This window comes from Callospermophilus lateralis, chromosome 6, assembly GCF_048772815.1.
Source record: "Callospermophilus lateralis isolate mCalLat2 chromosome 6, mCalLat2.hap1, whole genome shotgun sequence".
In the NCBI taxonomy this organism is placed as follows: domain Eukaryota; kingdom Metazoa; phylum Chordata; class Mammalia; order Rodentia; family Sciuridae; genus Callospermophilus; species Callospermophilus lateralis.
Window position 1 is genome coordinate 5,378,262 of NC_135310.1, and position 26,787 is coordinate 5,405,048.

At 34.2% G+C, this 26,787-nt stretch overlaps 1 protein-coding gene across 8 annotated transcripts in view; it reads right to left on the reverse strand.

Annotated features, from left to right (window-relative positions):
* Nucleotides 1-26,787, reverse strand: part of Qki (QKI, KH domain containing RNA binding) — a 135,898-nt gene that overhangs the window by 58,630 nt on the left and 50,481 nt on the right. For all 8 annotated transcript variants that reach the window (XR_013091576.1, XM_076858052.1, XM_076858049.1 and 5 more), the window contains exon 3: nucleotides 18,837-18,953. Coding sequence is in view for 7 of the 8 variants with exons in the window: in XM_076858052.1 (XP_076714167.1) it covers nucleotides 18,837-18,953 (117 nt within the window). In the remaining variant the exon portion in view is untranslated. The remainder of the gene's footprint in view (nucleotides 1-18,836; nucleotides 18,954-26,787) is intronic.

Genomic DNA, 26,787 nt, shown 5'->3' on the forward strand with positions numbered 1-26,787 from the left:
TATGTCTCCATGTGTGTGGCATTAATGTATGAATCAATTTTTGTGTTCATTCTGCTTGCTACTTGTTGGGTATCTTGAATCTGTACATTTATGTCTTTCACCGTAAGTGTGAAATTCTCAGCCATTATTTCTTCTTTACTTTTTCTTAATTATCTTCTTTCTTGGACTCCAAATACATTAGACCATTTGACATGCTTCCCATTTTAAAAACACTTGTCCCCTCTCTGTCCTCTACAATGGGAAATTTTTATTGCCCTATCTTCAAATATCCATAATCTGTCCTAAGCAGTAAATTTTTTCATTTTTTTTTGTATTTTTTTTTGTTGTTGTTTTAAAATTTCCATCTGGTTGTTTTTATTAGATCTATTTCTTCGCTAGGATTAAATATTTCTTCATATTTTGTCCTACATTATGAGAATTGTTAAAACAGTTGATTTTATAAAAATGTCTTGGGCTGGGGATACAGCTCAGTTGGTAGAGTACTTTCCTCACATGCACAAGGCCCTGGGTTTGATCCTCAGCAACCACCACGACCAAAAAAAAAAAAAAAAAAAAAAAAAAAAAGTCTCTTAGTTCCAAAAAGTAGAGATAACTGTTATTTTTCTCTTGCGAAGTGATTCATTTTCAGGGTTTAATTCTGAACTGTATACTAATTCCAGATTCTGTTATTTTTCATTTAAAGATTTTGTTTGTTTTGTTTGCTTTTGCTTGTCTTGTTTCCAGCAAACGTAACTGTTTGAGAAATGCAAACTCTTGTTTCTTCGGTGCCAGCACTATCTGGTCTTTATGTCACATTTTTAGTTGAAATGCTTTAATATCTATTCTACACATGTGTAATCAGTTAGGATTTGGGGATTCCCTTTCCTTTTGCTTTCCTTTCCCCTTTCTGCAAAAAACAGGAGGGGTCTGCCCAGTTGGAATCAGTGTCACTTACTGTGCTGCATGTCACAAACCAGATAAACAAGCATTTGCTATACTGACCCTGTCCTTTATCTCAACCTAGATTCTGCTTGTGTTCTCTCCAGTTCCTCCCTGCAGAACCCACTGTCAGAAATTTACTCATTTGGTACAGAAAGCAGAAGCTCTCAAGTTCTTATTTAACAATTCAAACATCTTTCTTTCATATGAGCATCAATAGCTTAGTATTCAAACCATGAGGCAGCATGTCCCCAGTTTAATTAGAACATATTCACTCCTTCCTCCAACCACCAGGAACATTTTCTAGATGGTAGGCATACCAATTCACAGGTGATGTAGCCCACTTAAGGTCCAGATTACTCACACAAGACTGGTTTCAATACTCAATACCCATTCTTATAATCAACTTCCTGACCATTTTGGCCTTAAATCATCCCAGAACTGAATGAGCCTTTCAGTTTAGTCCTTGCTATACAGCAATGTGTTTTTGGATCACAGGGGATAAAAATATACACATATTAAAGAACAATGCTAACAGCAGAGACAGCAAAGGGAAGAGTGAAGGTGGGTAATGTTGAAAGAATTACAATTATGTATGAAAACAGTAAAACGAATTCAAAATTATATACCAAATAGTTCCAGTGATTAACTCAAATATAAAACACAATTAATTTAGTATTAATTTAGCATTCTTGAGTGGCTACAATGTGTCAGGTACTAGGCTTTTACAGAAATTTCTGAAAGTACATTCATTTCTCTTACATAACTCTGGAGTCTACTACAGAAAATACCAAGTGCTTGAATGGAGATGTGGATGTGTTATGGGACTGATGTTGTAGAAAACAGTTATTTTGTCTGAAAATACTGCCCAAGATTTAAAAAACATGGCCAAAATAATATCTAAAAAATAGGTTACACAGTGGAGACTTTTTAAGATCACAAATCATGTGATATACAAGAGCATTATTCCTCATTTGTACAATGAAACTTCCTGCAGTTACAGATGTTCTGTACAAGGTAAAGGAACTTTTCATTAACCACAGAACTCAAATGTACACTCAGATTTCACTGGCTGACCCCTATATTTTCATAAGTAATTCTTTAATAAGAATAAGTGCATTCCTTTTGCTGAACAATTGAAATGTCAACCAAGCTGGGTAAATCTCACAAGAATAACTGAAATAGCTCTCTGCTAACTTTGATAAAATTTATTAAAATGTAAAACCGTTTTCCTCAAAATGCTAGAAAACACAACTTTCAGAAAGCCAAGAAAAATGAGTGATGTTTTTAAAATGAACTTTAATAAAAGTTCTTGGATTCAAAAGTAATAAACTTTAACAGGTCAGAGAAAATTATTGAAATCATATATAAAAGTTAGAAGTTTAAATAGTAACTACATAAATTAAGTTCACCCCTAAATGCAATAAACAATCACTAAAAATAGAAAAATTTCTTAAGACAGCAACTACAGTAAAGCTTCTTTTTTAAACACCAACACTTAAAATAAGTAAACATTTCAGGAGTTCTTAAGAAATCACAGTTAAAGTTTTATCCAAACAACTATATAGAATATTTAATCTTATTGGTCCCAGACTGGTTATTTATCCTCACAGAGATAAAATGATTAAGAAGCACTTACTGGCACAACATTAATGCAAATAAAAAACCAGTTTTAAACCTGGGTCAGATTTAGAAGTTCAAATGAGATAAATCTAAAAAGAATCTTTACTAGTCTAAAATTCTGATAATTAGTGGCTATAAAACTTCCAAATGACATTTAAGAATCTTTACTTTTTCTTAACAACTCTTTTGTAAGGCAACAAGAAATAAATAAAATACTCAAGATCTATACTAGAAAAGTGTCAAGGACACATCTTTGGTAAAGTTTGTTTTCCCCAAGGCTTTACAAAAAACAAAGCTGCCAACAAACAGCTGAAAAAAATTAAAGTTAATTCTCTTTTACCTTATGTCTTCTGAACAGGTAACTGAGCATATTAAAGCTGTTTAATACAAGTTTTAATTGAGTGCTATAACTAGTGGGAAGAAAAGTGTGTAACTACTATTTTCCATATCAAATAAAGCAGGTAATTAACAACCATTCTGGCACAATCCCTTATCACCAAATACACAAAGGATGCTAACTTCTCTCAAAGCCAATGCTCTCTTACCACAAAGCTGAGCTGGTGTTTCAGGGTCACATTCACTTCTTAATAACACAAGCATAAATTTACTGCTCAGTCAGACACCTATAATTAAACACAAGAAGACTATAATGCTAATACGCAGGATAGCTTGCATGTAAGGGGTTCCCCCTCCTCCCTGAAAAGATGATTGCCTTTCATTTTAAAGTTTCAAGTAGCTACAGTTCACTTAGTTTTGATTACATAGCAATTAGATATGCAAATTTACAAGATCCGGAAAAATGCTTTTTCAAACATCAGAATTTAAGCAATCAGGCCCATTCTCTTCTCTTGTATATATGAGCAGCTCATTAAACAACTATTGTCTAAATAACAACTCTGCCTCAATGCCTTGGCTTTTTTTTTTTTTTTTTACTTTTTAGTGTTAAAAACATTCAAAAAAACATCTGTGGACTTGACCTCGTGATGACCAAATAAGCTTATATATGCAAATACTGGGCAGGATATATGGTAAGTAAATGAAGGAAAGAACACATTGGAATTCACACTATCTATTGAGGGTTGAATATTTAAAGGTTTGACCCGAAACCTGCTTAAAATTTAATATGTAACTAAAAAACTCCTGCTATTAAATGACATCTATTACCAACAAAAAATATTGGCAAGTACTACCAAATATTCCAACCACTTGATTGAAAACTATTTTCACTTTACTTTGCAGGTTTCAATTAAAAGCTAGAGTGTAAAAAATCCTACATATTTTGGAGATAGGGCAAAAACATTCATACTTGATGAAGATCAAAACTCTATGTGGGTATGACTTTAAAAACTAATATGGTCACCAACGTTCTTTGCAAAATGTTACTTACATCCTATCCTTAGGTTGGCAATCAATTTTACTTTCAGGTTTCAAATTTCAACTTTGTTTCTTAACCTCAACTCCTATTTAAGTAACTTATAGTGCTTTTTGGCTCCCCCACCTGCCCAGTAATTTAAGTCAAATTCAGTTCTTTGTACCAGATATTTCTTCAGCATCATTTGATACTCCCACACTTCAGAAAATAAAAAATTGGCTAAAATTCTATGGTAAGAAAATTTTTTGAACAGGCATCAATTATGTCCACATTTCACTGAGGAAATCAGGAATATAAATTATTACTCCTGGAGACTACAACCTAGTAAGAAAATAAGAGTGAACAATATAATCAACAGGAAACCCAGCAAAAGTAGCTTAGTAAAGCCTAAAGTAGTTTCAAAGCGCTGAATTAGAACCTTCAGCAAGACTCCTTCTTAGTCCTGGCCATCATCTCCACCTCAGCAACTGCAATAGTCTAGTAATGGATCCCCTTCCTCTATGTCTAATCCATTCCCCCATTATTCCAAGAGAACTCCTCTTTAAAAGAAGATAAACACCATGTCATTCCTCTGCTTCAAACCCTCAACTCCATAGTTGTCTCCCAATAAAATTCAAAACTCCTGACCATGCCTACAGGGAAGGAACTGATCAGAGACTTACTTCAGATCTTCCCATAGTGACCTCTCATCCAATCTCCAGTTAGATGTCACTGCCCCCCAGAGAAACTTTAATTTTTAAGGGAAGGGTAGATATTGGGGGCAATAAGAACCCAAGGGCACTTCACCACTCAACTACTTCCCTCGTCCTTTATTATTGACACAGGGTCTTGCCAAGTTGCTGAAGCTGGCGTTGAACTTATGTCCTGCCTCAGTTTCCAAGCTACTGGGGTTAAAGGTATGTGTCACTGCACACAGCCTCAGAGGGTCTTTATTTGGCCACCCTAGCTAAATAAGCACTCTACCCAGACCACATTTACTATTATCAGATATTATTCTTTTCAAAGCACTGGCCACTGTCTGAAACTGTCCTGTTCATTTACTTGTTTGTTTTCGGTCATCCTAAGTTGTACTCCAAGAACCATTTTGTGTGTGTGTCTCTCTCTCTCTCTCTCTCTCTCTCTCTCACACACACACACACACACACACACACACACTTATTTTTTAAAATCTTGAAAGGAAGAAAAATATTCCAAGTGGAAAATGCAAATATAAGGAATAAGAATGGCTCAATTCTTAGGAGGTGAGCAGATAGGATAGACAACACAGAGGTACTGGGAAAATGTGTATTTTGCATTTTTCACATAATGTAAAAAGTAAACTATACAATTATCAAAAGCAATATAAAATTTTGTCATTAAAATTCTTTTTAAAAGTATGTAATTGAGAATGTGAGTAGAATTTCTAATCCTACCCTATAGAATTAAGTAATTTCTAAAAGGATTTAAGATTCAACTGAATAAATTAAACTGACAGTACCGAATGGCAAATATCTATAAACTAATGGAAAACACCATCATGCATGACATTAAAGACAGAAATCACAAAACATAATAAAATAAAGTTTTCAGTTTTCAATTGATAATCTCTTCATGCAAAATAACTAAACAGAATTAAAAGTCACATTATTGCTCCCTCAACACAGAATTGCTGAGCAGCAACCACCTGGCAAGTAGACAAGGTAGCTATCAAAAAACAACTCTGCTCTCAAGAAGCATGACTCCTGGTAAGGGTGGCAGATATATAATAGATTTAGAGCACACCAGAGATACTGATGAATAAAATGAAAAATACAGAGGCAAAGGGCAAAAGAGCAGTGCAAAGGCCTCAAGGTCCACTATTCTCTGGGCCGATGGGTGATGCAGTCTTTGGACACAAAGAGAGAACTCAAGTTTGCAATAAAGTGAGGGATCAAGTCACAAAGCTCTCAGGGGAAGAGTATTACTGGCAGAGGGAACAGCAAGCCCTCCAATGAAAGCATTTGCGCTTTCAAGGAATCTTAAAGGTGAGAGCTCAGAGAAGCACAGAAGACAAAACTAAGAAGACCCAACTGTTACTGAACACATGACTTATATGGTGCCTAAGCAATGCCCTAGCCGAGAGGTTATTTGCCTTCCATTTCCTTATCTATAAAATAAGGATAACTAGAGCAGCTACCTTACAGGGTAGTTTGAGAATTAAATGGGTTAATTCACATGCATTTAAGTAGTGCCTTAATCACAGCTCAGTGTTTTATAGACTTTAACAAGAACATTATCAAATCATTGTTGCTACCACCACCAACTAACAAACAAATGAGTGGGAAAAAATAAACAACCTGAAAATCAGGGCAGAGATCAGACAGGAGATATAAATTCTAAAATCGACAAAGGCAAGGGAATTAGTTGGAATATCTTCATTATGACAGAATGTTTGCAAAGGCAGTGACAATTAAAAATTAACAGGTAACCTAAAACCATGTGGCAAAAATCTGTTGGGAAAAAAATATTTACCAAGTTTCAAAGTATTTCTCTTTAGATGAGTTATAAATTTAAAAAGAAAAAAGGTTCCCTTTATTTTTACCAAAATATGGCTGATACTAACTAACCAACTGATGAAAGTTAACAATACCAAAAATAGGGGAAACCGATACCATCTAAGTGCTCTAAAACATGATGTGCAAAGAACACCAAAATAATACTTCCCGATTCAACTCAGGAGAAAAATAAAAGACAAACCCAATTAAGAAAGGCTGTGGAACTATTTCCAAATAGAGACTAAGGGATACAACAAATAAATACAATGAGTGATTTGGAATAAATTCTGGATTTAAAAAAAAAAAATTACAATGAATGAAAACTGAAGATACCTGAATTTAGAATGTCTATCAAGTAACAATATTATTGTCAACAATATTAAATTTCAGAATGATAGATGTACCTTGATTATGTAAGAAAATGTCCTTAAGGATAAAGTATCATTGTGTCTACAATTTATTCTCAGTTCAGCAAACAAAATGTAATAAACATTTTAAACACACATGTGCAGGCACACACATGCATAGACATGCAAGGTCAATGCTCACTGTTACCACTATCCTTAGAGAAAATATAGGGTTAGGCTCCCACAAACCTCTGCTCACATTTTCACTAACCCATCACTACATAACTCTCTCTTAATATGTTTCTCTTCACAAACATCTCTCTCTTAATACAAACTGCTCATTCATCAATAGCAATTAAACAGCTAACAGCTCTATATATCTCACACCTGAACTAACCTTCTCTGACATAATTATTTTCTCTACAATGTACAGCAGTCGTTTTACTCATTGAAACACTAGGCAAGCATCTCAGCACCATGCTTGGGGATCATTTTAACCATCAAAATCACCAACAACCCTTCCTTTATTTTTAAATCAGTTTATCATGGAGCCAGGATGATATCACAACTTGTGGGTCTAAAAAATTAAAACTGTGACTCCCAGATTACTGAAATTCTTTTATTTTGCTATTCATACCATAGCACAATACAAAAAAATATATGGCACTAAATAGACCTAGAAAGGAATACGATGGGTTAGATTTGTTTTTTAAAGTGATCTTTTACCAAAGCACAACAATGCAAAAATATATGGCACTAAATAGACCTAGAAAGAAATACTTGTTTACAATGTAAGACCTGAAGCAAGAAGGTAATGTCTCATCTTGTTCTATCTCAGCTGTGAACAAAAGCAGTTGGGTAACTAGAGGGGAGGGGAAGGCGGGGGGAGGGGAAGGCGGGGGGGGGGGGGCTGTTCTGTAGGTGTTCATGAATAACTATGAAAGTGTCAGGAGGTACACACAAATATCGGCAAAAAGATAAAACTGCAACATACTCGTGCCCAAAATAGTATGAAATGTTAAAACATGGCAAATCTAGGTCAAGGGTATATAGGAAGTCACGGTATTGCTCTCAAAGTTGTTATGTAGGTGTATACATATATATATGTGACCTTTTTTTTGAAATGAGAATTAAAAGAAAATACAAAGTGGGGTTTAGGAGTGGTAACAATGAACTGGCAACGTAAATATCTAATAAATAATAATTAAAAGATATGTCCTTGTTAACCAAAGTCACAGCACTTTGACTGGGTAGTTTTAAGTCTGTTGATATTTTTTTTTAAAAATCTTTAGAATTAAAATTCCATTTCTCTGACAACTTATTTTATTGTATTTACAAAAAGATTACCTATGATGGATTAGTTTTTTTTTTTTAAAAAGTGATCTTTTACCATAGAAGGCTTGAAGAAACATGAATTTAAAGTCTTCCAGAAAAGACTTTCTTTCTTCTTAAAAACAAAACTAAAGTTTCTAGGTAGTTTGTTTTTAGTTAAAGCAAGACAATTTTAAGACATAAGCACTGTCAAACATACCACAGGTGCTAAGGCTTAAGATATTATATGTGTTTGTATATATAAATACAAAGTAGAACTGACATCAGAGGATTGCTAGGAAAGATGATTTTAACATTCCCAACACAAAGAAACCTGAGATGACGGATATACCAATTACCTTGATCTGATAATCACAAATTGTATATGTATACAGAAATGCCACACTGTTCATAACGCATAAATACCTACACTTGTGTGCCAAAAATTAAAAAATATATTTTAAAGAAAACGTCAAAGGACTGATGTTTTGAAGGCACCGGTTTAATCACACTGCAAGGAGGAACTTTCTAATAAGCACAGTTGTCTGAGACTTCATCATTTGTTTGTGGCCTCTGGCCACTTCCTCTTTCTGCCCATGTCTTCCTCTAATGTCAAGTTATTTTAAAAAAAAATTAACATATAATTATCTTTTTTAAAAAAGTGTCAATGTACTACTTTGAAAATGAGGGTAAAAAATCATTTGATAAGGCTTCCAAGGCCCTTATCCTCAAACCCTAGCCTTGTCTCCATTTTGTCTCCTGTGGAACCCCAAATGTTCTACTCCAACAGGCCAACCACCCACACTGCAATATACACAAGTTGATCCTGTTTACAATGTATATAATACCATTTCATTTGTTTGCTTAGGAAATTCCTACATCAGTGAATCCAACTCCAACTTCCATAAAACACCTCCACCTACAAAAGAATTCCCCACTTCTTGACCTCTTAAAACACACACACACACACACACACACACACACACACACCTCTCTGCTAATACCGTGTTTTGTTCACTGTCAATATGCAGGTCTCCAGGGAAAAAAATTCCTTAGGGGCAAAGACCATAGAAATTCAAAACCATAAATGCTGTCTAGAAAAAGTATTAAATTATGAAGGAGGTAATAAAAAATATATACTAACCATCTATAGTATGATCAACTGAAATACTGCAGAATTAAATATCACAAAAATGGTCAGACTCCAATAAGTTTCATAGTTACACTTCTAAAGCAACTGATCTGTCTCCATAAAGTAAAAACTACTAGTCAAACAGATTCATGAATGTTCTTAAGTAAGCAATTGATAAGATTACAATGTAAGAGAATCTAAAACAGTTGCTACCCTCTAATTCATCTTGCCAAAAGGTACCAATAAAGGAGGTAAGTGAGGAGACATTCAGTGTGTTGAGGCAGATACATCAAGTGCAGGGAGAAAAACCGTTCCTCCCAAGGAAGAGCCTTTCTCAACTAGTCTTAAGGCCATGTCTTGAGCATAACCACATGTAATACCTGCTTTCCTATGCAAAATGATATTCTTGATGAAACATTCTTGGTAAAATCGAGTAACTTCTATATTCTGTGGTTCAGATGAAGAAGCTTAGTTAGGAAGGCTTACAAACTAATAGAGAAAAATTACAACACATTTCCCCTCAAAATCATTTTAAACAGTAACTTAGGCCCAGCCAAAAGTTATTACAATCATGATGCACCATAACATCAGTTACAGTACGATTTCAACCATTTCTAACACACACACACACACACACACACACACACACACACACACATATAAATAGGTTACTATAAATAGGTTCCATCAGAAAATAAGAAACACACTACAAATGACTAGTTGGGAAAACTGAAAATGGTTATATTGATCACAATGATAATGACTTTTATATACACATGGACAGAAGTACATGTATAAGAATTTCTATAAAAATGTCTTTCATAAATGCTCAACCTCCCATACAACATGTAAGTTTGTTGGTGAAGCTGTGGAGAAATTGGTATTCTCACGCTACTTAAAACAATGCAAAAATCAACCCCCAGAGAGAGATAGCACTAGCTAGCAAAATTACTCACTGCTACACCATTTCAATAATGCTATTTCAAATATAAACTAGAAACTTCATGTAAAGACATGTATAAAAGATATTGAACACAATATTATTCCTGTTAACAGCAGAAGACCACGACCAATCTAAATGTTCACCATTAATGGGACTATTTTAAGTGATTTGGTGGTACATCCATACAATGAAACACAATGGAATTATTAAAAGGAGCAAAACCTGTCTGTATAAATATACTCATATTAAATGTCAATAGCATACTGTTAAGTAAAAAATACATAAATAAATAAAGCAAGGTATATAAAAATGTTGAATAGGTAAGAATCTATGAAAAGAGTGAGAAATTACATACATGCATAGGCACAACTATTATGCAACTTTGTTAAAAAAAAAAATGAAAAGATCAACTAAAAACTAAAATTTTAAAGTCTACCCAAATGGCAACAGACAGAAGAGATAAAAGGGCAAGGATAAAAGTCAAACTTTGGGAAAAAAGTGATTTTTTTTTGAACCATGTAAATACTTTATATGCAGAAAAATATTTTAAGCAATTACTAAAACTAGTGAACCAAGTACAACAAATTAACTTAACAGTGGAGCCACATGATGGCATAACCATTACATATTGAAAAAATTATTTTGGGCCTTGTAAAAGTTAGTAATTTGTATCTTTAATGGGAAATAGCTTAAAACAGTTAAGAACTGGGAAGATAAAGTAGTATACTTTGATTCTGAGACTCTTTCTTAGAATAAAGCAAATGAATCATTATTTTGCATTAGGAACCAACCAGAATTTTCAGATGAAAAAAATATGATAAATATAAGATCAACTAAATAAAAACACTATGATTCTAAATTTGAATAAGAATGAACTTGTGAAAATATATTTGTTTGTATATGCATGTGCATGTAATTTTTATACTTTTCACCAGCTCCATACTGAAAAGTTCTACAAATAATGAGTATCACTATAGTTCGTATTATCCTTCTCTAAAAAAGTAAACAGGATTCCTTAAAAAACTGGCTGATTTTTTAGTCTAGGAAGGAAATCTTGCAAGATATATCACACCTGAAATCAAAGTTACTATCAGCATTTACTAAGATTCTGTTCAAAAGGATTCCGAAATCAACTTGAGGTAGCACACCCACTGGTCAAACATTTTGAGCACTAATGCATCAAAATTATTTAAATGCACTCACAATGATACTTAAAAGAAAACAAAGAGAGATAACTCATTCTTCACCCCTGAGGATTGCTGGGAATTAATATACCTTTTGAAGCTAGTGAATGAAGATTTGAGCATTTATTCATTTTTTTAAAATAAAAACTATATCTCACAAGTACTGATGAAGAAAAAGGATACAACTTCTGATGACATAAAGGACCTAGAAAAGAATTAACAATGACTGCTAAAATCAGAAGAAATCAAACTTTATGTACATCACGACACTACTATATCAAAGAACAAAGATGAAGAAGGGAAGGTGGGAGATCTGAATGTGAAAAAAACCCTTTTCATTACCAATTTACAAGAAATGTAGGTGACAAAGATAAATGTTAAAATGCCACCACAAAAATGTAACAAGCAAAATCTATGGGATTCCTTCAGAACTGATCACCCAATACCTTTACAAATATCAAAAGAGGGACTAATGGGGGACTGGAAAAGGAGTTTAATAGATCTATCCACCAATTACAATGTGCAGGACCCTCATCTGAATGCTCATTCAAATAAAACATTTTAAAAAGCACTCATGAGGGGCTGGGGTTGTGGCTCAGCGGTAGAACGCTCACCTACCATGCGCGAGCGAGGCCTGGGTTCGATCCGCAGTCCCACAAAAAATAAAGATATTGTATCCAACTAAAAAATAAATATATATATTTTTTAAAAAAATAGCACTCATGAGATAGTAAGGGTACTATGAGCAAAACTACATATTTGAAGATACTAAGTTTTTTTTTCAGAGAAAAACCTTGCAGTTATTAAAAAGTCCTATTTTAGAGATATCAAATAAAATATTTACAGTTGAAATTATATGTCTGGAATTTACTCCTCCATTTGGCAGGTAGTGAGGTAAGAGGCGGCTGTTAGGGAACTAGTCAGAGTGCTCCTGAAAGAAGTCAGACAGACAGGCAAGTGAAAGTCCATTAAGTTAGTAAGCCTTTCCCTTGTTTATAGTTTTTTCACCGAGAAAAAAAATTAAAATAATGATAAAAACTATACTCACAATATTTTTTTTCTGGGATCTAAGTATACAATAAGATGAATAAAACAAACTGGAACCATACTTAATACTTAATATTATGCCACTGGCTGTCCAAGCCACTGTGGTATGTCAACCACAAAAATCAAATTTCAAAGTTCTCAAACAGCATTGTCTTATTAAAGATATTATTAAATTCTAAGATCTTTGCCCTGAAAAATATAATCAAGGAAATTTAGTTTTGCATATTGCTGTTAAACTGTCTATTATACATTCAGCTTAACTATCCATTAAACTGACATGAATAGAAAAAAGTGTTGCAGGAATAAAAGCTGATTACAAAAGCAAAATATATAACATGATCACTTTCTGGAAAACTTGAGTGTATGTGCATAATTTCATGAAGAAAAAACTAGAAGGGATCCCCAAACTGTCAATAAGGATAGCCTGTAGGGTGATAGAATTTCAGGAGCCTCAAAAAAAAAATTAAAGACCATTCGGCACTTTTCAACTCTTCTAAAAGTATCACGTATTAATAAAGCAATTAAAATATATTTAAAGGCTGGGGTTGTGGCTCAGGGGTAGAACACTCGCCTTGCACGTGTGATACCCGGTGTTCGATCCTTAGCACCACATAAAAATGAATAAGTAAAAGATAATATGTATATATTTTAAGCCTTCAAAATAAGTAATAATGTCAATCAATCTGTGCTATAAGATACCTAAAATCTTACAATGTATAGGAAGTATTCTATACAAAAAAGTCATCTTAAAAATGGTCATATAAAATGCTCCACTTAAGTTCTTCAAAACAATTCAAGAATTACACCTATGTTTGCCCTTATAAAATAGCCTCTATAAAACATTTCATAAATCATGTTCCACAAAACACCATAGGCTCCTTAACTAATCACATATGTCTAAACAAAGAATAGATTGTGATCAAATACAGAAAATTGTAAAATTGAATTTGAATATTCAGTAGGATAAATAAATTTCTGCCTAGAGCAGTCTTCAGAAATCAGAGAAAAAACAGGTTCCTGTACCTCTTTAAGGTTCCATTCTTATGATATCTTCTATGGTTGTCCCATGGTCTAAATCAGATCCTGCAGATCATCAAAGTGGTTTTTAGTAACTAGCCACTGTTGTTAGCAGCTCTAGAATGGCCACCTGATCCCCAGTGCAAACCCTGCACTTCAAACACAATGTTTCTAGAACAGCTACAATTGCCAAGTCTCTGCCCATTTCTCCAGAGGATACAAGTGAAGAACTTGGCTCATGTCATCCATCAATACATTCATCTGAACAAAAGGGATGGGCAGGGACAGCAGAAAAAAGAGAAGGAGGAGCCTATAAGGATGGCCACTTATGGGCTGGCCACTTCTGCTGAAGACAGTTAAGGTCTCAGAGAAGAGCTAATAAATTTGTAGATTGATAGGGAAAATTGTTCCCTACAAACCATACATAGAGACTCCCAAAAGGTGGACTTCACTTACCAGTGTAATGACTATGATTCCATAACAACTTCTCAAGTATGTAGTCATGCACAAAACTCTTCTGTTTTAATGATGTACATGTTTCCAATTGCCACACTAGGACTAACTGACACCTATGTTTCTGAGACTGGACCATTCCTTCTAATGTAAATATATCCCCACCCCACCCCACCCCCCGCCCTCAATGTGACCTCTGAAGTCCTCTGCTATTTCAACTGAAAAACTGTGATTACTTATTTTCCCTAAATTATTTATCTTGCAACAGTCATGTACTCAAGTGTACAGCTTTCCACTAGAAAAAATGGATTAAATCTTTGGGGGAGAATTCCTGAAAATCAAGGTTTTACCTAAACTGAATTTATGAAATGTTCTAAAATGCAAAACATTTTGAGCGCTCACATGATGCCGTCAGTGGAAAATTCCACAAACACACATGAGAGGTTGCAGTCAAAAAGCAGGCACACAACCGTGTGTGGTGGCTCATGACTGTAATCCCAGAAGTTTTGGAGGAGGCAGGAGGATCTGAAACTACCTCCAAGTAGACAGTGTCTAAAGTGAACTAACTATAGGACACTCAATTAGTGGACCCAGGAGAACTGACTGGTTGGTGGATTGCTGAGTATGTGAGGAGAAATCTCCAGACATCTGATGTCAGAAGTGCTGTGATACAATAGCTAAGCTATGGAGCCACCCTAGGTCCCCTTCAACAGATGAATGGGTAAAGAAATTGTAGTATTACTCAACTATTAAAAAGAATGACTATATGACACTTGCTGGTAAATGAATGAATCTGGAGACCAGTGAAATAAGCCAGTCCCAAAAAATTAAGATTGAATGTTTTCCCTGGTATGTGGAAGCTAACCCACAAAAAGGCGAAGGGGAATAGAACTTCAGCAGATTAGACAAAGGGGAATGAATGGAAGGGAGGAGGAATAGGAAAAGGAAAGACAGTGGAATGAATATGACATTACTTTCCTATGTTCATATACGAATATACCAGAGTGAATCTCACCATCATGTATACCCACAAAACTGGGGTCCTATATAGAGAAAAAGATATGTTCCATGCCTGTATAAATATAATGGATTCTAATGTCATAAAACTAAGAAGAATAAAATTTTTAAGAAGAACTATGATGTGTTAAATGTAGGGGGAAAAAAATCAACATTTTGGTTTTCTTTCCATTCTAAGAGACAAGCCAAACTTCAAACATATTTATCACTTAGCAAAGTTAAAAGCTTGGAGAAACTTTACAACACATATAATACTGATTCCAGGGACAAAGTTTACAGTGCTCTATGTTCAAGTTATTCTAGAAATTTCTTAAGTTATCAATCTTAAAAATGATTTATAACTCGAAGGTAGGGTACCAAAAAATAGAATTTTAGGTTCAAATCTTGAGTGCCACTTTTCTGCATAAGACTTTTGGCAAATTACTCAAAACTTCCCTGAGCTTCAGTTTCCTTATCTACAAAATGGGAATAAAAAACTTGGATTAATTAAAATAACTGCATGTAAAATACTTAAACTAATGCTTGAGGCAAAGTACACACTTGGTAAATAAGGATTATTCATCAAACAGCTGACTTTCACTTGCAAGGCTCTTGCTAGCCAAGCCCTATTACCACATACTCAAAGAGAGCAGACAGTCCACTCTGCCTCCTACAGATGGGCACTAACAGTTCCTAACAGTTTTAGAAGTCCTACCAGGATCTTATGACTTTGGAGGAGATTCCCTCAGGCTCCATGATGATCCTAGCCCCATTCCATTAAATATTAAGAAAAAAGCTGATAAGCCCATAGGTAATACTGAAATAATACCAATCCAAGGAAATGATTAAAGTAGCACATTAACTTACTTTGCTTAAAAATCAGTGGCCTAGAATGACACAGAATTGCCTACCTTCCCCAAAGAATTAAAAGCTCATAAGGTTTGTATTTTATTGGCCAACCCTTTACTGTGTGTGTGTGTCTATAGGTGCATTTAAGACTTACTTTTATTTATTACCTGAACTAAAGGGTAATTCTTCCCACAGAATTTTTCCCCATGGTGCCTACTCTGTGCCAGGTAACCAAATAGCAAGAAAACTCCATAAAAGACAGTCTAGAGCTGGGGTTGTAGCTCAGTGGTAGAGTGCTTGCCTAGCACATGTGTGAGGCACTGGATTCAAGCCTCAGGGCCACATTAAGAAATAAATAAAATAAAGGTATTGTGTCCATCTATTACTTAGTCTGCTGTCACTCTATTAGGCTAGTGAAGAATTCAGCATACCAGCATCCCATCATATTTTTGTTAAATTAGGCAGTGAGAAAATTAAGATTTATTATAATTTTATTTATTCATTTGATTGTCTAAGTTACTTAATTTTAACACCTATTGATAACTACGTGGACAAAAAAATGGTTTCTCCTTTTAATCTTCTAAAATACACCTCAGACTTATATCAATACTTACTTTTGTATTCATTTGTTTGTCATAACTTTTTCTTTAACCAAAATAAAAGCCAAGAAATAAATGATAAAATCTCCCATTCTGACTTTACTTATAACAATTTTAAGAGGACAGCCCAGTAACTTCAGCATGAAACATGCGTATGTGATTACTGTTTTGTTATGTGGCACAGATTTAAATGAAGATTCAAAAAAACATTCTTGTTGCTATAAATCTATACAAAATTTTTTTAAATTTACATAGGACATTTTCAACTACATGGAAGCCATACAAGTTAACATTCTATGTACAAAGCATGTTAATCTATCATCTTAACAAATGTAAAATGTAATTGATTGCTAAATTTTTTTTTCTGCTGTTTTATTATTTTTTTCTTACATTATGTTCAATGTACAAAATTTTCTTTTAGTCGACAACAGTAGAAAATAAAACTGACGAACTGTTTCTATTTGTGATTAAGACAAAGTGGTTAAGACAGAATTTGAAAACACCAACCCCTGGGGGGGGGAAAACAGAAAAGCTATGATAACACAGGATAGATACAAGCAACAAGAATGTCTTTCATTTTCAAAGCTGAATAAACTGTAGTATTCACTCATAATACTACATAAGAGTCTAAAAATAAAATGTATCTAGCCTATAATTCAAGATAAAATACTTTTGAGAATCATCATGAACATTAATTGACAACTTATTATGTGCCAAACAGCATTCTAAGTGCTTTGCAGCTCATTCAACCCTCACAATCACATTATCACTTCCATGTCATATGGCACAGAGAGATTAATTTATTTATCCAAGGTCACAAAGCTGTTGTGTGGCAGAACCAAGATTGAAAACTAAGCAATCTGTTGCAGAGCTCACTTTTAATCATTTTAATTCTTCTGCGAAAGACAGCTGATAATATTATTTATTCATGATGCCGAACTACGTAGTTCTAAGTTCTAATCCTTATCTGTGAGTATCATGTGAGTGAAGTGAGAAGGCCATTATTACAGAAGTAGCAGAAGCTCAGGAGAGGGAAAAGATATTTTCTTCACTGACTTTCCTCTGATATAAAAATTGTGGGGTGAAGACTGCTCTGTTTACAGTTGTGGAATTCCTACTAATGCCAATGTCATCCCAAGTTCAAACATGGAAACCAAAGATTTATGGCAACACTCACTTGAAAAGACACACTGTTGATTCTAAAATGTTTAAGATCCTAATGAATTTTTTTTTTAAAATACAACATCTAAAACACTCAAGAACTTTATAATCTCATGAAAATGCCTCAAACTCAACAGAAAAATAAAGAGCTACAAAATTTAAAATAATATCTTTTTTTTCCTCAGACGTCTTAGCTACACGGTCCTGTCTATGGGGGGGGGGGGGGGGAGGTGGGGTGAGGGGTGGTAGAGATAATTAAATCCACACAGCTTTTAAGAGGGCTGGAGTATAAATTAGGAAGAAAATGAAGCCAGCAATCTTGTTGGTGGTGCTGTTCATTCTATCAGCTCCATAGAACAATTCAACACACAAGCTCCAACACAAGCTGATCACAGCTCTACTCTATCATTTGATGGCACGAAGGCACTTTCAAGTCAATGTATCAGAAGAAGAAGAAAAAAATCACCCTTCCTAATAATAACTTTCACCTTTAGCAATCAAAATCTAGGTATTTTAGATTAGTGTCTCTCTCTTTTTTTTTTTTTTTTGTCCAGATAGAAATTTTAAAAAGCATTCTACCTTATAGTATTACTGTAAAAGAAAACTAGGTAAATAAAATCTCCCTAATAAAATTCAAGACAAAGAGTTTGATATTCACATTAAACTAGCAAAATAAGGAAAAGAAGGTAGGAGGAGAAAGAATAGGAATAATACATTTTAAAGTAAAATGCCTAACTAAAACAGAAGGGTTGGGGTTGTGGTTCAGTGGTAGAGCACTTGCCTAAGACATGAGGCACTGGGTTTGATCCTCAGCACCACATAAAAATAAATAAAACAAAGGTATTTTGTCCATCTACAACAACAACAACAAAAATTTTCAATGCCTAAAAATAATTTACAGTTGAGATAAAATGTTGCTGAAACCAATCTCATATGCTTAGTAATAAGCCTTGTTTTAACAGATTTCTATGTCTTCTAACTGTCCCAGTGATTTGACATACAACTACAGTTAAAATTCATGAGACCAATCCCGTTTACAGCTCATCAAAAGAAAACTTTTAGGCTTTTCAAGCTTTTACTTGCATATTTTCATAGACAACATGATATCCTAATTTCCACATGGAGGTTTCTCAAGTATAAAATATTAAAGTTAAATTAACACAATGGAGTAACTAATACTTTATTCCTAAGTGTAAAATGGTGATTAACAAGGGGGAAAAAAATCAGAGAAACACCTTAAAAAATGTTTCAGAGTTCCTAACATGGAGTATCAAATTTTACACCTAAAACATATGAAACTTTACTATTAACATGAAAATATATAAGTAAATTATTCACACAAAGACTTTCAACTTTCTTTCAAGGACTTACCTTCTTTTTATCTCTCATTGAGCCTTTGCCTCGGACCATTATTTTACATCCAGTTTCTGCTTCAAGCTGTTTAGCGGTAAGTCCTCTGGGTCCAAGGATTCTCCCAACAAAATTAAACTGAAAAAACAAAGAACCACAAATCATTCATTTGCTATTATGGTCCTTAAAGTTGAGTATATATGAATGTATGTACCTATGTGTAATAAGAGGTAAAATTTAGAGCCCTCATGAATCTCATGACAAGTTTGGGATAAAACTATTGTTTTCTCATTGTTTTAAATAAAATTATCATTCATATTAACACAAACTATGAATTAGAAACAATACCCGCTACACACAGGAGCTATACAGAATTGTCCACAAGTACATAATGTAAGCCAGAGTATATTAAAGAGCTGACGAATGATTAGATGCCACCTAAGAATATAAACCTGTTCTATAAATTTCTGTCTCTTCCAGATGTCGGGTGCTGAATCAATTGTTCATTCTGTTAGTAGTGATTACCCTGTATGATTTAGGGGGGGGGGGGGGGCCTGAGGAAAAGTCCTACTTTCATAACCAAAAAAGTCATACTTTCTCCAGATAGAAACATATAAATTACAATTCTGAGTGGGCTACTACAACATTGAGGGCCAAATCTGTATTCTACCCTACATGCTAAGTCTTGAGAATATATGTTTTTCATCATATTTCTTGGACAATTTCATGTCTGCATCTATACTTTCCTTTATTTTTTTCCATTTCCATCTTTAACTTACACTTCTATTTTTTCTAAGGAGCCAAAAACTCTTTCTTTCCATGAATAAGTCAGTCATATAAGCAAGTGTATAAATGAAACTTATTTTCATCCAACAGAAACTTCTAGACTCACATGTGAAAGTTTCTTTATATTAAGGCAAATGGTTTTTAGACATTTTACTTTAAAATGTATATTATTCTTCATTTGCATATCATCTGCATAAAACAATGAGTGTCTTCCACCAGGTCCATAAAAACTCATGAGTGGTTTTCATTTATTTGTTTAAAAATAAAAAAATACCGATTCTTATGCATACAATTTCCCACCTTTCTCCTGCATTCATCCTGCTGTTAGTGTATCATTATATCAAAGTAACAAACTAGAATATTTTCTGGTGGTCACAAGAAGCTGGGTACTTCCTTCACCCTTCTATACTCCAAAGGCGCTCTCTCTCTGCCTCAAAGGGGCTTGCCTTTGAGAAAGTGATTCTCATGTGAAAGGGGGGTAATTAATGCACGTGCATTCTCTGAAAAAAGTCTCCTCCCCCTAGGGATTCTGATACAGCCCCTAGTTGAGACTCTCAGCCTTTGATCTATATGCACTTGACTAATTCTATAAGACCCCAGATTCTGAAATTTGCCCAGGCCACCTATTTACATTCAAATAAAGCCTGTTATTCTTTACCAGTTTCTTAGCTATAATATTTCATCTACCTTTTGACCGAGTCTAAACACAACTATCATCTATTTTAACAAGGAATTTTCTTTTTAGAATCCCCAGTCAACCTCACCATCCCACATCTCCAATCTGAAAAAACTAATAGTATACTAAGGTGAAGTGCTTAAACTCTGAAAACACAAAAATTCATTCAATTGATATCCAAGCTCCAATGAAACAGTAATTAGGAATTTCAGTCACATCAAATAAACCTTGACTACATAATGGAGATGGTAGCACTATCTGATAGAGCTATACTGACAGCTGTGAACACAGCATACATAGTAAGTTTGGCATAGAGTAGACAATTAATTGTCTCCTAATCCCACTGCACAGTCTCTTCAGGAAACCTCAACCCTTTGGCTCACTCAGCAATCAAGCTTAGGATGTCACAGAAAAGGATATGATCAATGGCAAATTATATTTTGTAATAAAACAGCACAGCATATTACACTGGCAGCTGCCTCACACATCTCATGTTTACCACAGTTTCTTGACTGCATCAAGAGGCTGCACAGACTAACTTATACAGTCCAGGTTTGTGTAAGCATACTCTCTGATATTCCCATAGCTACAAAATTACATGACAACACATTTCTCAGAATATAAATCATTCATAAGCAACCTTATATAACTATACCTCAGTCTCTGAGCTCTCCATTCTATTTCACTAATCTACTTAGTCTTTCTTTTAATATCATGCTGTATTAACTACAGTGACTTTATAATAGATGTTGGTATGCAGTAAAGAAAGTTCTTCTACCTTGCTCTTCAAGAGTGTCTTGGCTTTTTCTGGCCTGGCACACATTTTCACACATATTTTAGAATGAGTTGCTCAATTTCTAAAATAATAATTTTCATTGGAATTCTACTATAATATAGTGTATATTCAAAACCATAAACATGGTATATAACTTCATCATTTGATTAGGTCATCTTTTATTTTTCCCTTAAGAACGTAAACTTTTAAAGCATTTTTCATTATGTCTTTACTGTCACTTAAAACTTAACTCCTAGAAATTCATAGGGTTTTTTTCTGTCGTCATATATTATATTTTTTTAAATTTTTTTCCCTAAAAAACAAACATATAATTGGTTTTCCTATAAACTTGTATGCAACAATCTTGTTTTATTATTATTGATTCTTGTTTTTTCTGTATATTCTTTAGAATTATTTGGTTTTTTTCCTGTATATTCTTTAGAATTATTTATGTAAATGATCACATCACTTGCAAATAAGTTATATTTTTTCCTTCCAACTATATACTTTTGTTTCTTCTTGCTATCCTTTACAACACTGTCAATACACCAAAATTCAAGATTAAAGATTTCAAAAGTTCACCCCTAAAAGTTTGAAGTAATGTGTAGACATTTTTACATATATACTTTTTTAGGTTATAATGAATTTCAACAAGCAAATATTAAACTAACCTTCCATTCTGAAACTCAACTTGATCATAATTCATTATTCTTCTAATAAATTAGTGGATTCAGTTTCCCAGCATTCCGGTGATTTTTAAAAAATACATTCATGAACAGAACTGACCTATAATTTTCCTTTCTCACAATATGCTTCTCAGGTTTTGGCATTAGGGTCATATTGGCCTCAAAACATTGGAATGTATTCTTTCTTCTCCTCTTTGGGTAAGCTTCTGTAAGCCTAGTGTTATTTCTTCATGAAATACTTAACAGAATTCATTGGTGATACCACCTGGGACCACAGTCTTCTCTGTAGAAAGTTTCAAATTATGGATTCAGTTTCTTTGATTCCTATTCCTTAGTATTCTCAATTGATACACTGTTTATCTAGAAACATATCCATATTGTCTAAATTGTCAAATTTCTTGGATTAAAGTTTGTCTAATTTTCTATTTAATATATATAAGATCTGTAGTGATTTACACATAACTAAGCTGGCTTTAGCAGTGTCCCACAAGTTTTCCAGACAGCATTTTTCACTTTTTATTATTTATCCACATTTCCCTTTTTCTTTCATTCTCCAATAATTCTCCTTTGCTTTTGTTGATTGGGATGGAAAGATTTTTTTTTTAATTGGTTGTTCAAAATATTACAAAGCTCTTGACATCTCATATTACATTTTAAACAGGTTCAGAGCTGGACACAGTGGCACAAGCCTGTAATCCCAGCAGCTCGTGAGGCTAAGGCAGGAGGATGGTGAGTTCAAAGCCAGCCTCAGCAATGGCAAGGTGCTAAACAAACTCAGTGAGACCCTCTCTCTAAATAAAATACAAAATGGATCTGGGGAGGCGGCTCAGTTGTCGAATACCCAAGTTCAATTCCTGGTCCCCCCAAGTTGCTCCCCTAAAAAAACAGGGTCAGTATTCTTCCCCCTCTTCACCACACTCCTACCATTTGCAATGTATATTTGCACCTCTTCCCACCTTTTGAATCTAGGGCAGCAGTGGCTTGCTTTGGCTGATACAAAGGATATGCCAGTTAAAAGTCAACCTTATATGTGGTTCCGCTCTCTTAAGACCCTACAGTTCGAATGAGGATAAATATGCACTAAGGTTGTTGTGGGAAGAAATACATGTGACCCAGTAACCATCAATGCCTACTGCTAGGAATCTCTCAAAAGCAGAACTGCCTGTCAACCTACAGTGGACTGCAGATTCAGACCCAAGCAGCTCTGCTGAATCCAGTCACAGAAGTGGGAATACAAGAAAATTGTTCATGTAAGTATTAAATTAAATTTGGGGGTGGTTTAATTATAATGCAGAAATAGGTAGACAATATGTACTCATTCTCTTCATTTTGAACTTTTCTCCTCCTTGATTTCTGCTTTAGTTTTATTTTCTTCCTTCTGCTTCCTTTGGGTTTAATCTGTTACTGTTTTTCCAAATTTCTGAAAAGAATGCTTATTGTATTCTTTTTTTTTTATTGGCATTTTTTCCCCTAATGCATGTATTTTAAGATTTACACATAACTAAGCTGGCTTTAGCAGTGTCCCACAAGTTTTGACAGACAGCATTTTCAATATCATTCAGGTCAAAATAATTTGATAGCTATTAAATATTTAAACGTATTTTTTCTCATTTCAAACCTTTAAGAATTTCATAATTAGCTTTGGTTTTGATTTCTAGCTTCCTACACTGTAACCAGAAAACATACCATGTAAAATATTATTCCTTTTATTTGCTTTTTTAAATAGGATATAATCAATGTTTGTAAACATTCTATGAGTGCCTAAAATGAATGCAAAGTCTACTGTTTTGCAGTATTGGGGACTGAACCTAGGGCCTCAGGTATGTTAGGCAACAAGTTACCACTGGGCTACGTCTAAGTTTATTTGTCCTTTTATTTCTGTTTACAGGCCACATTCATTGGCATACACATATGTTAAAAAGTTATCTTTCTGTCATTATGAAATGGCCTTCTTTATTTTCAGTAAATACTTTTGCCATTAAGTCTATATTGATATTAACATGAAGATACAGTTTTTTATTTGACCTTGAGATGCATATTTCTTGATTACATACTTTGAATCTTTTCCTATTATTATATTTTAAATGGTATTCCTATGAACAACATTTTGTTTCTTCATTCAAACTGTCAATCTTTCAATTTTAACTTAACTCATTTATACTACATGGATTTATATCAACCTTCTTACTAAGTGAAGGTCTAGTTTTACTAATGACTTATCAAGTTGATCTTTTCTGTCTTCTGGTTGCTTTTAGGACTTCCATTTCATCATTAGTTTTCAGCAGTTCTAATATGATGTACCTAGATGAGGTTCTCTTTATATTTAGCATGGTTAAGAGTCAGATTCACAGATCTGTGACTTTCTTTCTTTGATTTTTAAGTTCTCAATCACTTCAAAAACTCTACTTCTGCCGCATTCTTTCTCCTTTTAATACAATTACAAAAGTTATAACTTCACACTATATTCCTTTCATTCATCATACACCATTATAGTTTGAATGTGAAGTGTCCCCCAAAAGCTTATGTGTGCAACGAGGTGAAAAGATCAGGTCATGAGCCTTAACCCAATCAGTGACCAAATCACCTGCTGGAATTAACTGAGTGGTAATTGAAGGCAGGTAGAGTGTGGCTGGAGAAATGGGGCATGGCTTTGGGGGTACATCTGTATCTGCCAAGTGGAGATATCTATCTCCCTCTCTCTCTCCCTCCCCACCTCTCTCTGCTTTCTGATCATCATGTGAGCTGCTTCCCTCCACCATACTCTTGTGCCATGGTGTACTACCTCATCTCAAGCCCTAAGAATGGAGCCTGCTGTCCATGTACCAGAACCTCTGAAACCATGAGCCCCAAATAAACTCTTCCTCTTCTACAATTGTTATGGTAAGAGCTTTTAGTCACAGCAGCAAAAAAAGCTAAAACACTCATAGAATATACCTTTTATTCCTCATACCCTCTCCTGTATTTCCCATCCTTCTGTGTCTCAGTGCTAAAGATTTTCTTTTGGGTTGTCCTCCAGAGTTCACTAATTCTACTGTCAAATGCTTCTAACCTCTTTCAAACTCATCTTAACTCATGGAAGTTAAGGATGTTTTGCTTTTACATTTTTTGGTTTCAATGTTTCTGCTTTCTTACACTGTTCTTACAAAGTATGAATCTGATAATTCTAACATCTAGAATTTCTGGGTGTTTGATTCTCTTGTTTATTCAGATTTTTGTTTGCAATCTTGCTACCTATATGATTGGTTATTTTTCATCCTTCGTCAGACACCATAGTTAATAAATACCTTATAGAAATAACAAAAACCTAAGATGATGTTATCTTATTTCATTAAGGATGTATGTTAGCTTCTACTATGCACCTATAGTTACCAGCAACCCAAGATCATTCAATACAATTTCCCTTACTGAGAGCCAATTCTGAGTTAAGATGCAGTCTCTGAGAGGATCTGGGATGCTCTGAATGAAGGATGACTCCTAGAGTGCATACCCATCTCTAGCCAAAGAAAAGTCTGAACAGGAGGGTAGTCTATATAAAGTCCAATTTCTGTCATGCAAAGCTCAAGCCTCTCAGCCATCCTCCCCAGATTCAGCAAACAAAACCAAATGAAAATGTCAGGATTACATTCTTAATCATCTGGCCTCCTAAGGATGTTATCTTCCTGATGGGGCTCTGATGCATTCAATCAGATTTTTTCTTTCCTACTAGGTCCTATATCACTACTACCACTTTGCTGATCTGAACTACTTTGTACTTAAACGGAGAAATCCACTAAGCACTTTTTAAGAGGATGCCTTTTAATCTAAATTGATACAGAATTAACATAATTTCAGACAGTATGGGGTAAAAATTTATTGGAAGGAGGGTCTGGTTTAAAAAAAAAAAAAAAAACACTTCACAGAAAATCTTACAGAATTTATCTGGTCCTGTGTCTGTCTCTTGATAGCTCTTCCTACTTTTCTGTTAACTTTTTAACTTACCCAGTTTATATAATCAAGAATTCTACAGATCTTTTCACCCCATTTCCCCAATCAAGACAAAGTAATCTTTACATCCCCTCATTCATTCATTTTGTATAGTTTTGGTTATTTTTTAGCAGAATATAAAATGGCCTTTCATTTTCAAATTCTATTCAACAAAACGTTTATTAAAGACTTGCTAGCTGCTAAGAAATGAAACAGATATGAGGGGTTTAAAAAAAAAAAAAGAAATGCCTGCTCAAGAAGTCTGTGAAAATGCCTTTTCTCTATTTGTTTCCTTGACTATTTCTTAAAACAAGAAACCTTGCCAACTAGTTGTACTTTATACAGATCTTTTTCAAATCAATTCATATGCTAGATATATCTCAAACATGATCCCCAAAAGTCTGAAAAAATGCACTGGAGATAGTTTAGCACATCAAATAGGTAACTGGTTTTGACTTCTGTCCTTTGTCAAACTAGTTGATCTACCTTTTCTGACTACTGCAAGAGCTTTCTCTGACACATCCTGCCCTTTTCATATACTAAACCTCCCCTTGCCTGAACCAGGGCTTCAAAACTATACAAAAAAAATGCTTCTCACAGCTAATTAGGCCTTGTAATTACTACTCGCTAAATTAAAAAATGTTCTTAAACTACATGAAGCCAAAACATTGAATCTGGACATAATTGGACATATTTTTTTTTAATCTTAAAAAACAGTCACTATTAAGAAGCAACAGACAGAAAAGTATGTTGAAGTGCGTAACATCGGGATTCTAATGCAGTTGAAACTGTAAAGGTCGTTCCTTCCCAAAATGTTGTAAGTAGAGAATGAAAAAAAAAAAAAAATTACTCATAGCAGCTGCTTTGTCTACTGCAACCAATTTCCAAGTTAATATCCTTTGCCTTGCATTAAAATTCATTCTGTGTTGATTTATCATGCCAGTTCTGCAGCTTCACTCAATTAAAACAATGTCACAACACTTTCAAAGAAAATCATTTCAAACAGCCTGAGCCAAGTACAACTTTAAAAGCCTAAATAAGGGAAAGGAAAAAAAAAAAAAAAGATATTCATTAACCCCACTGTTC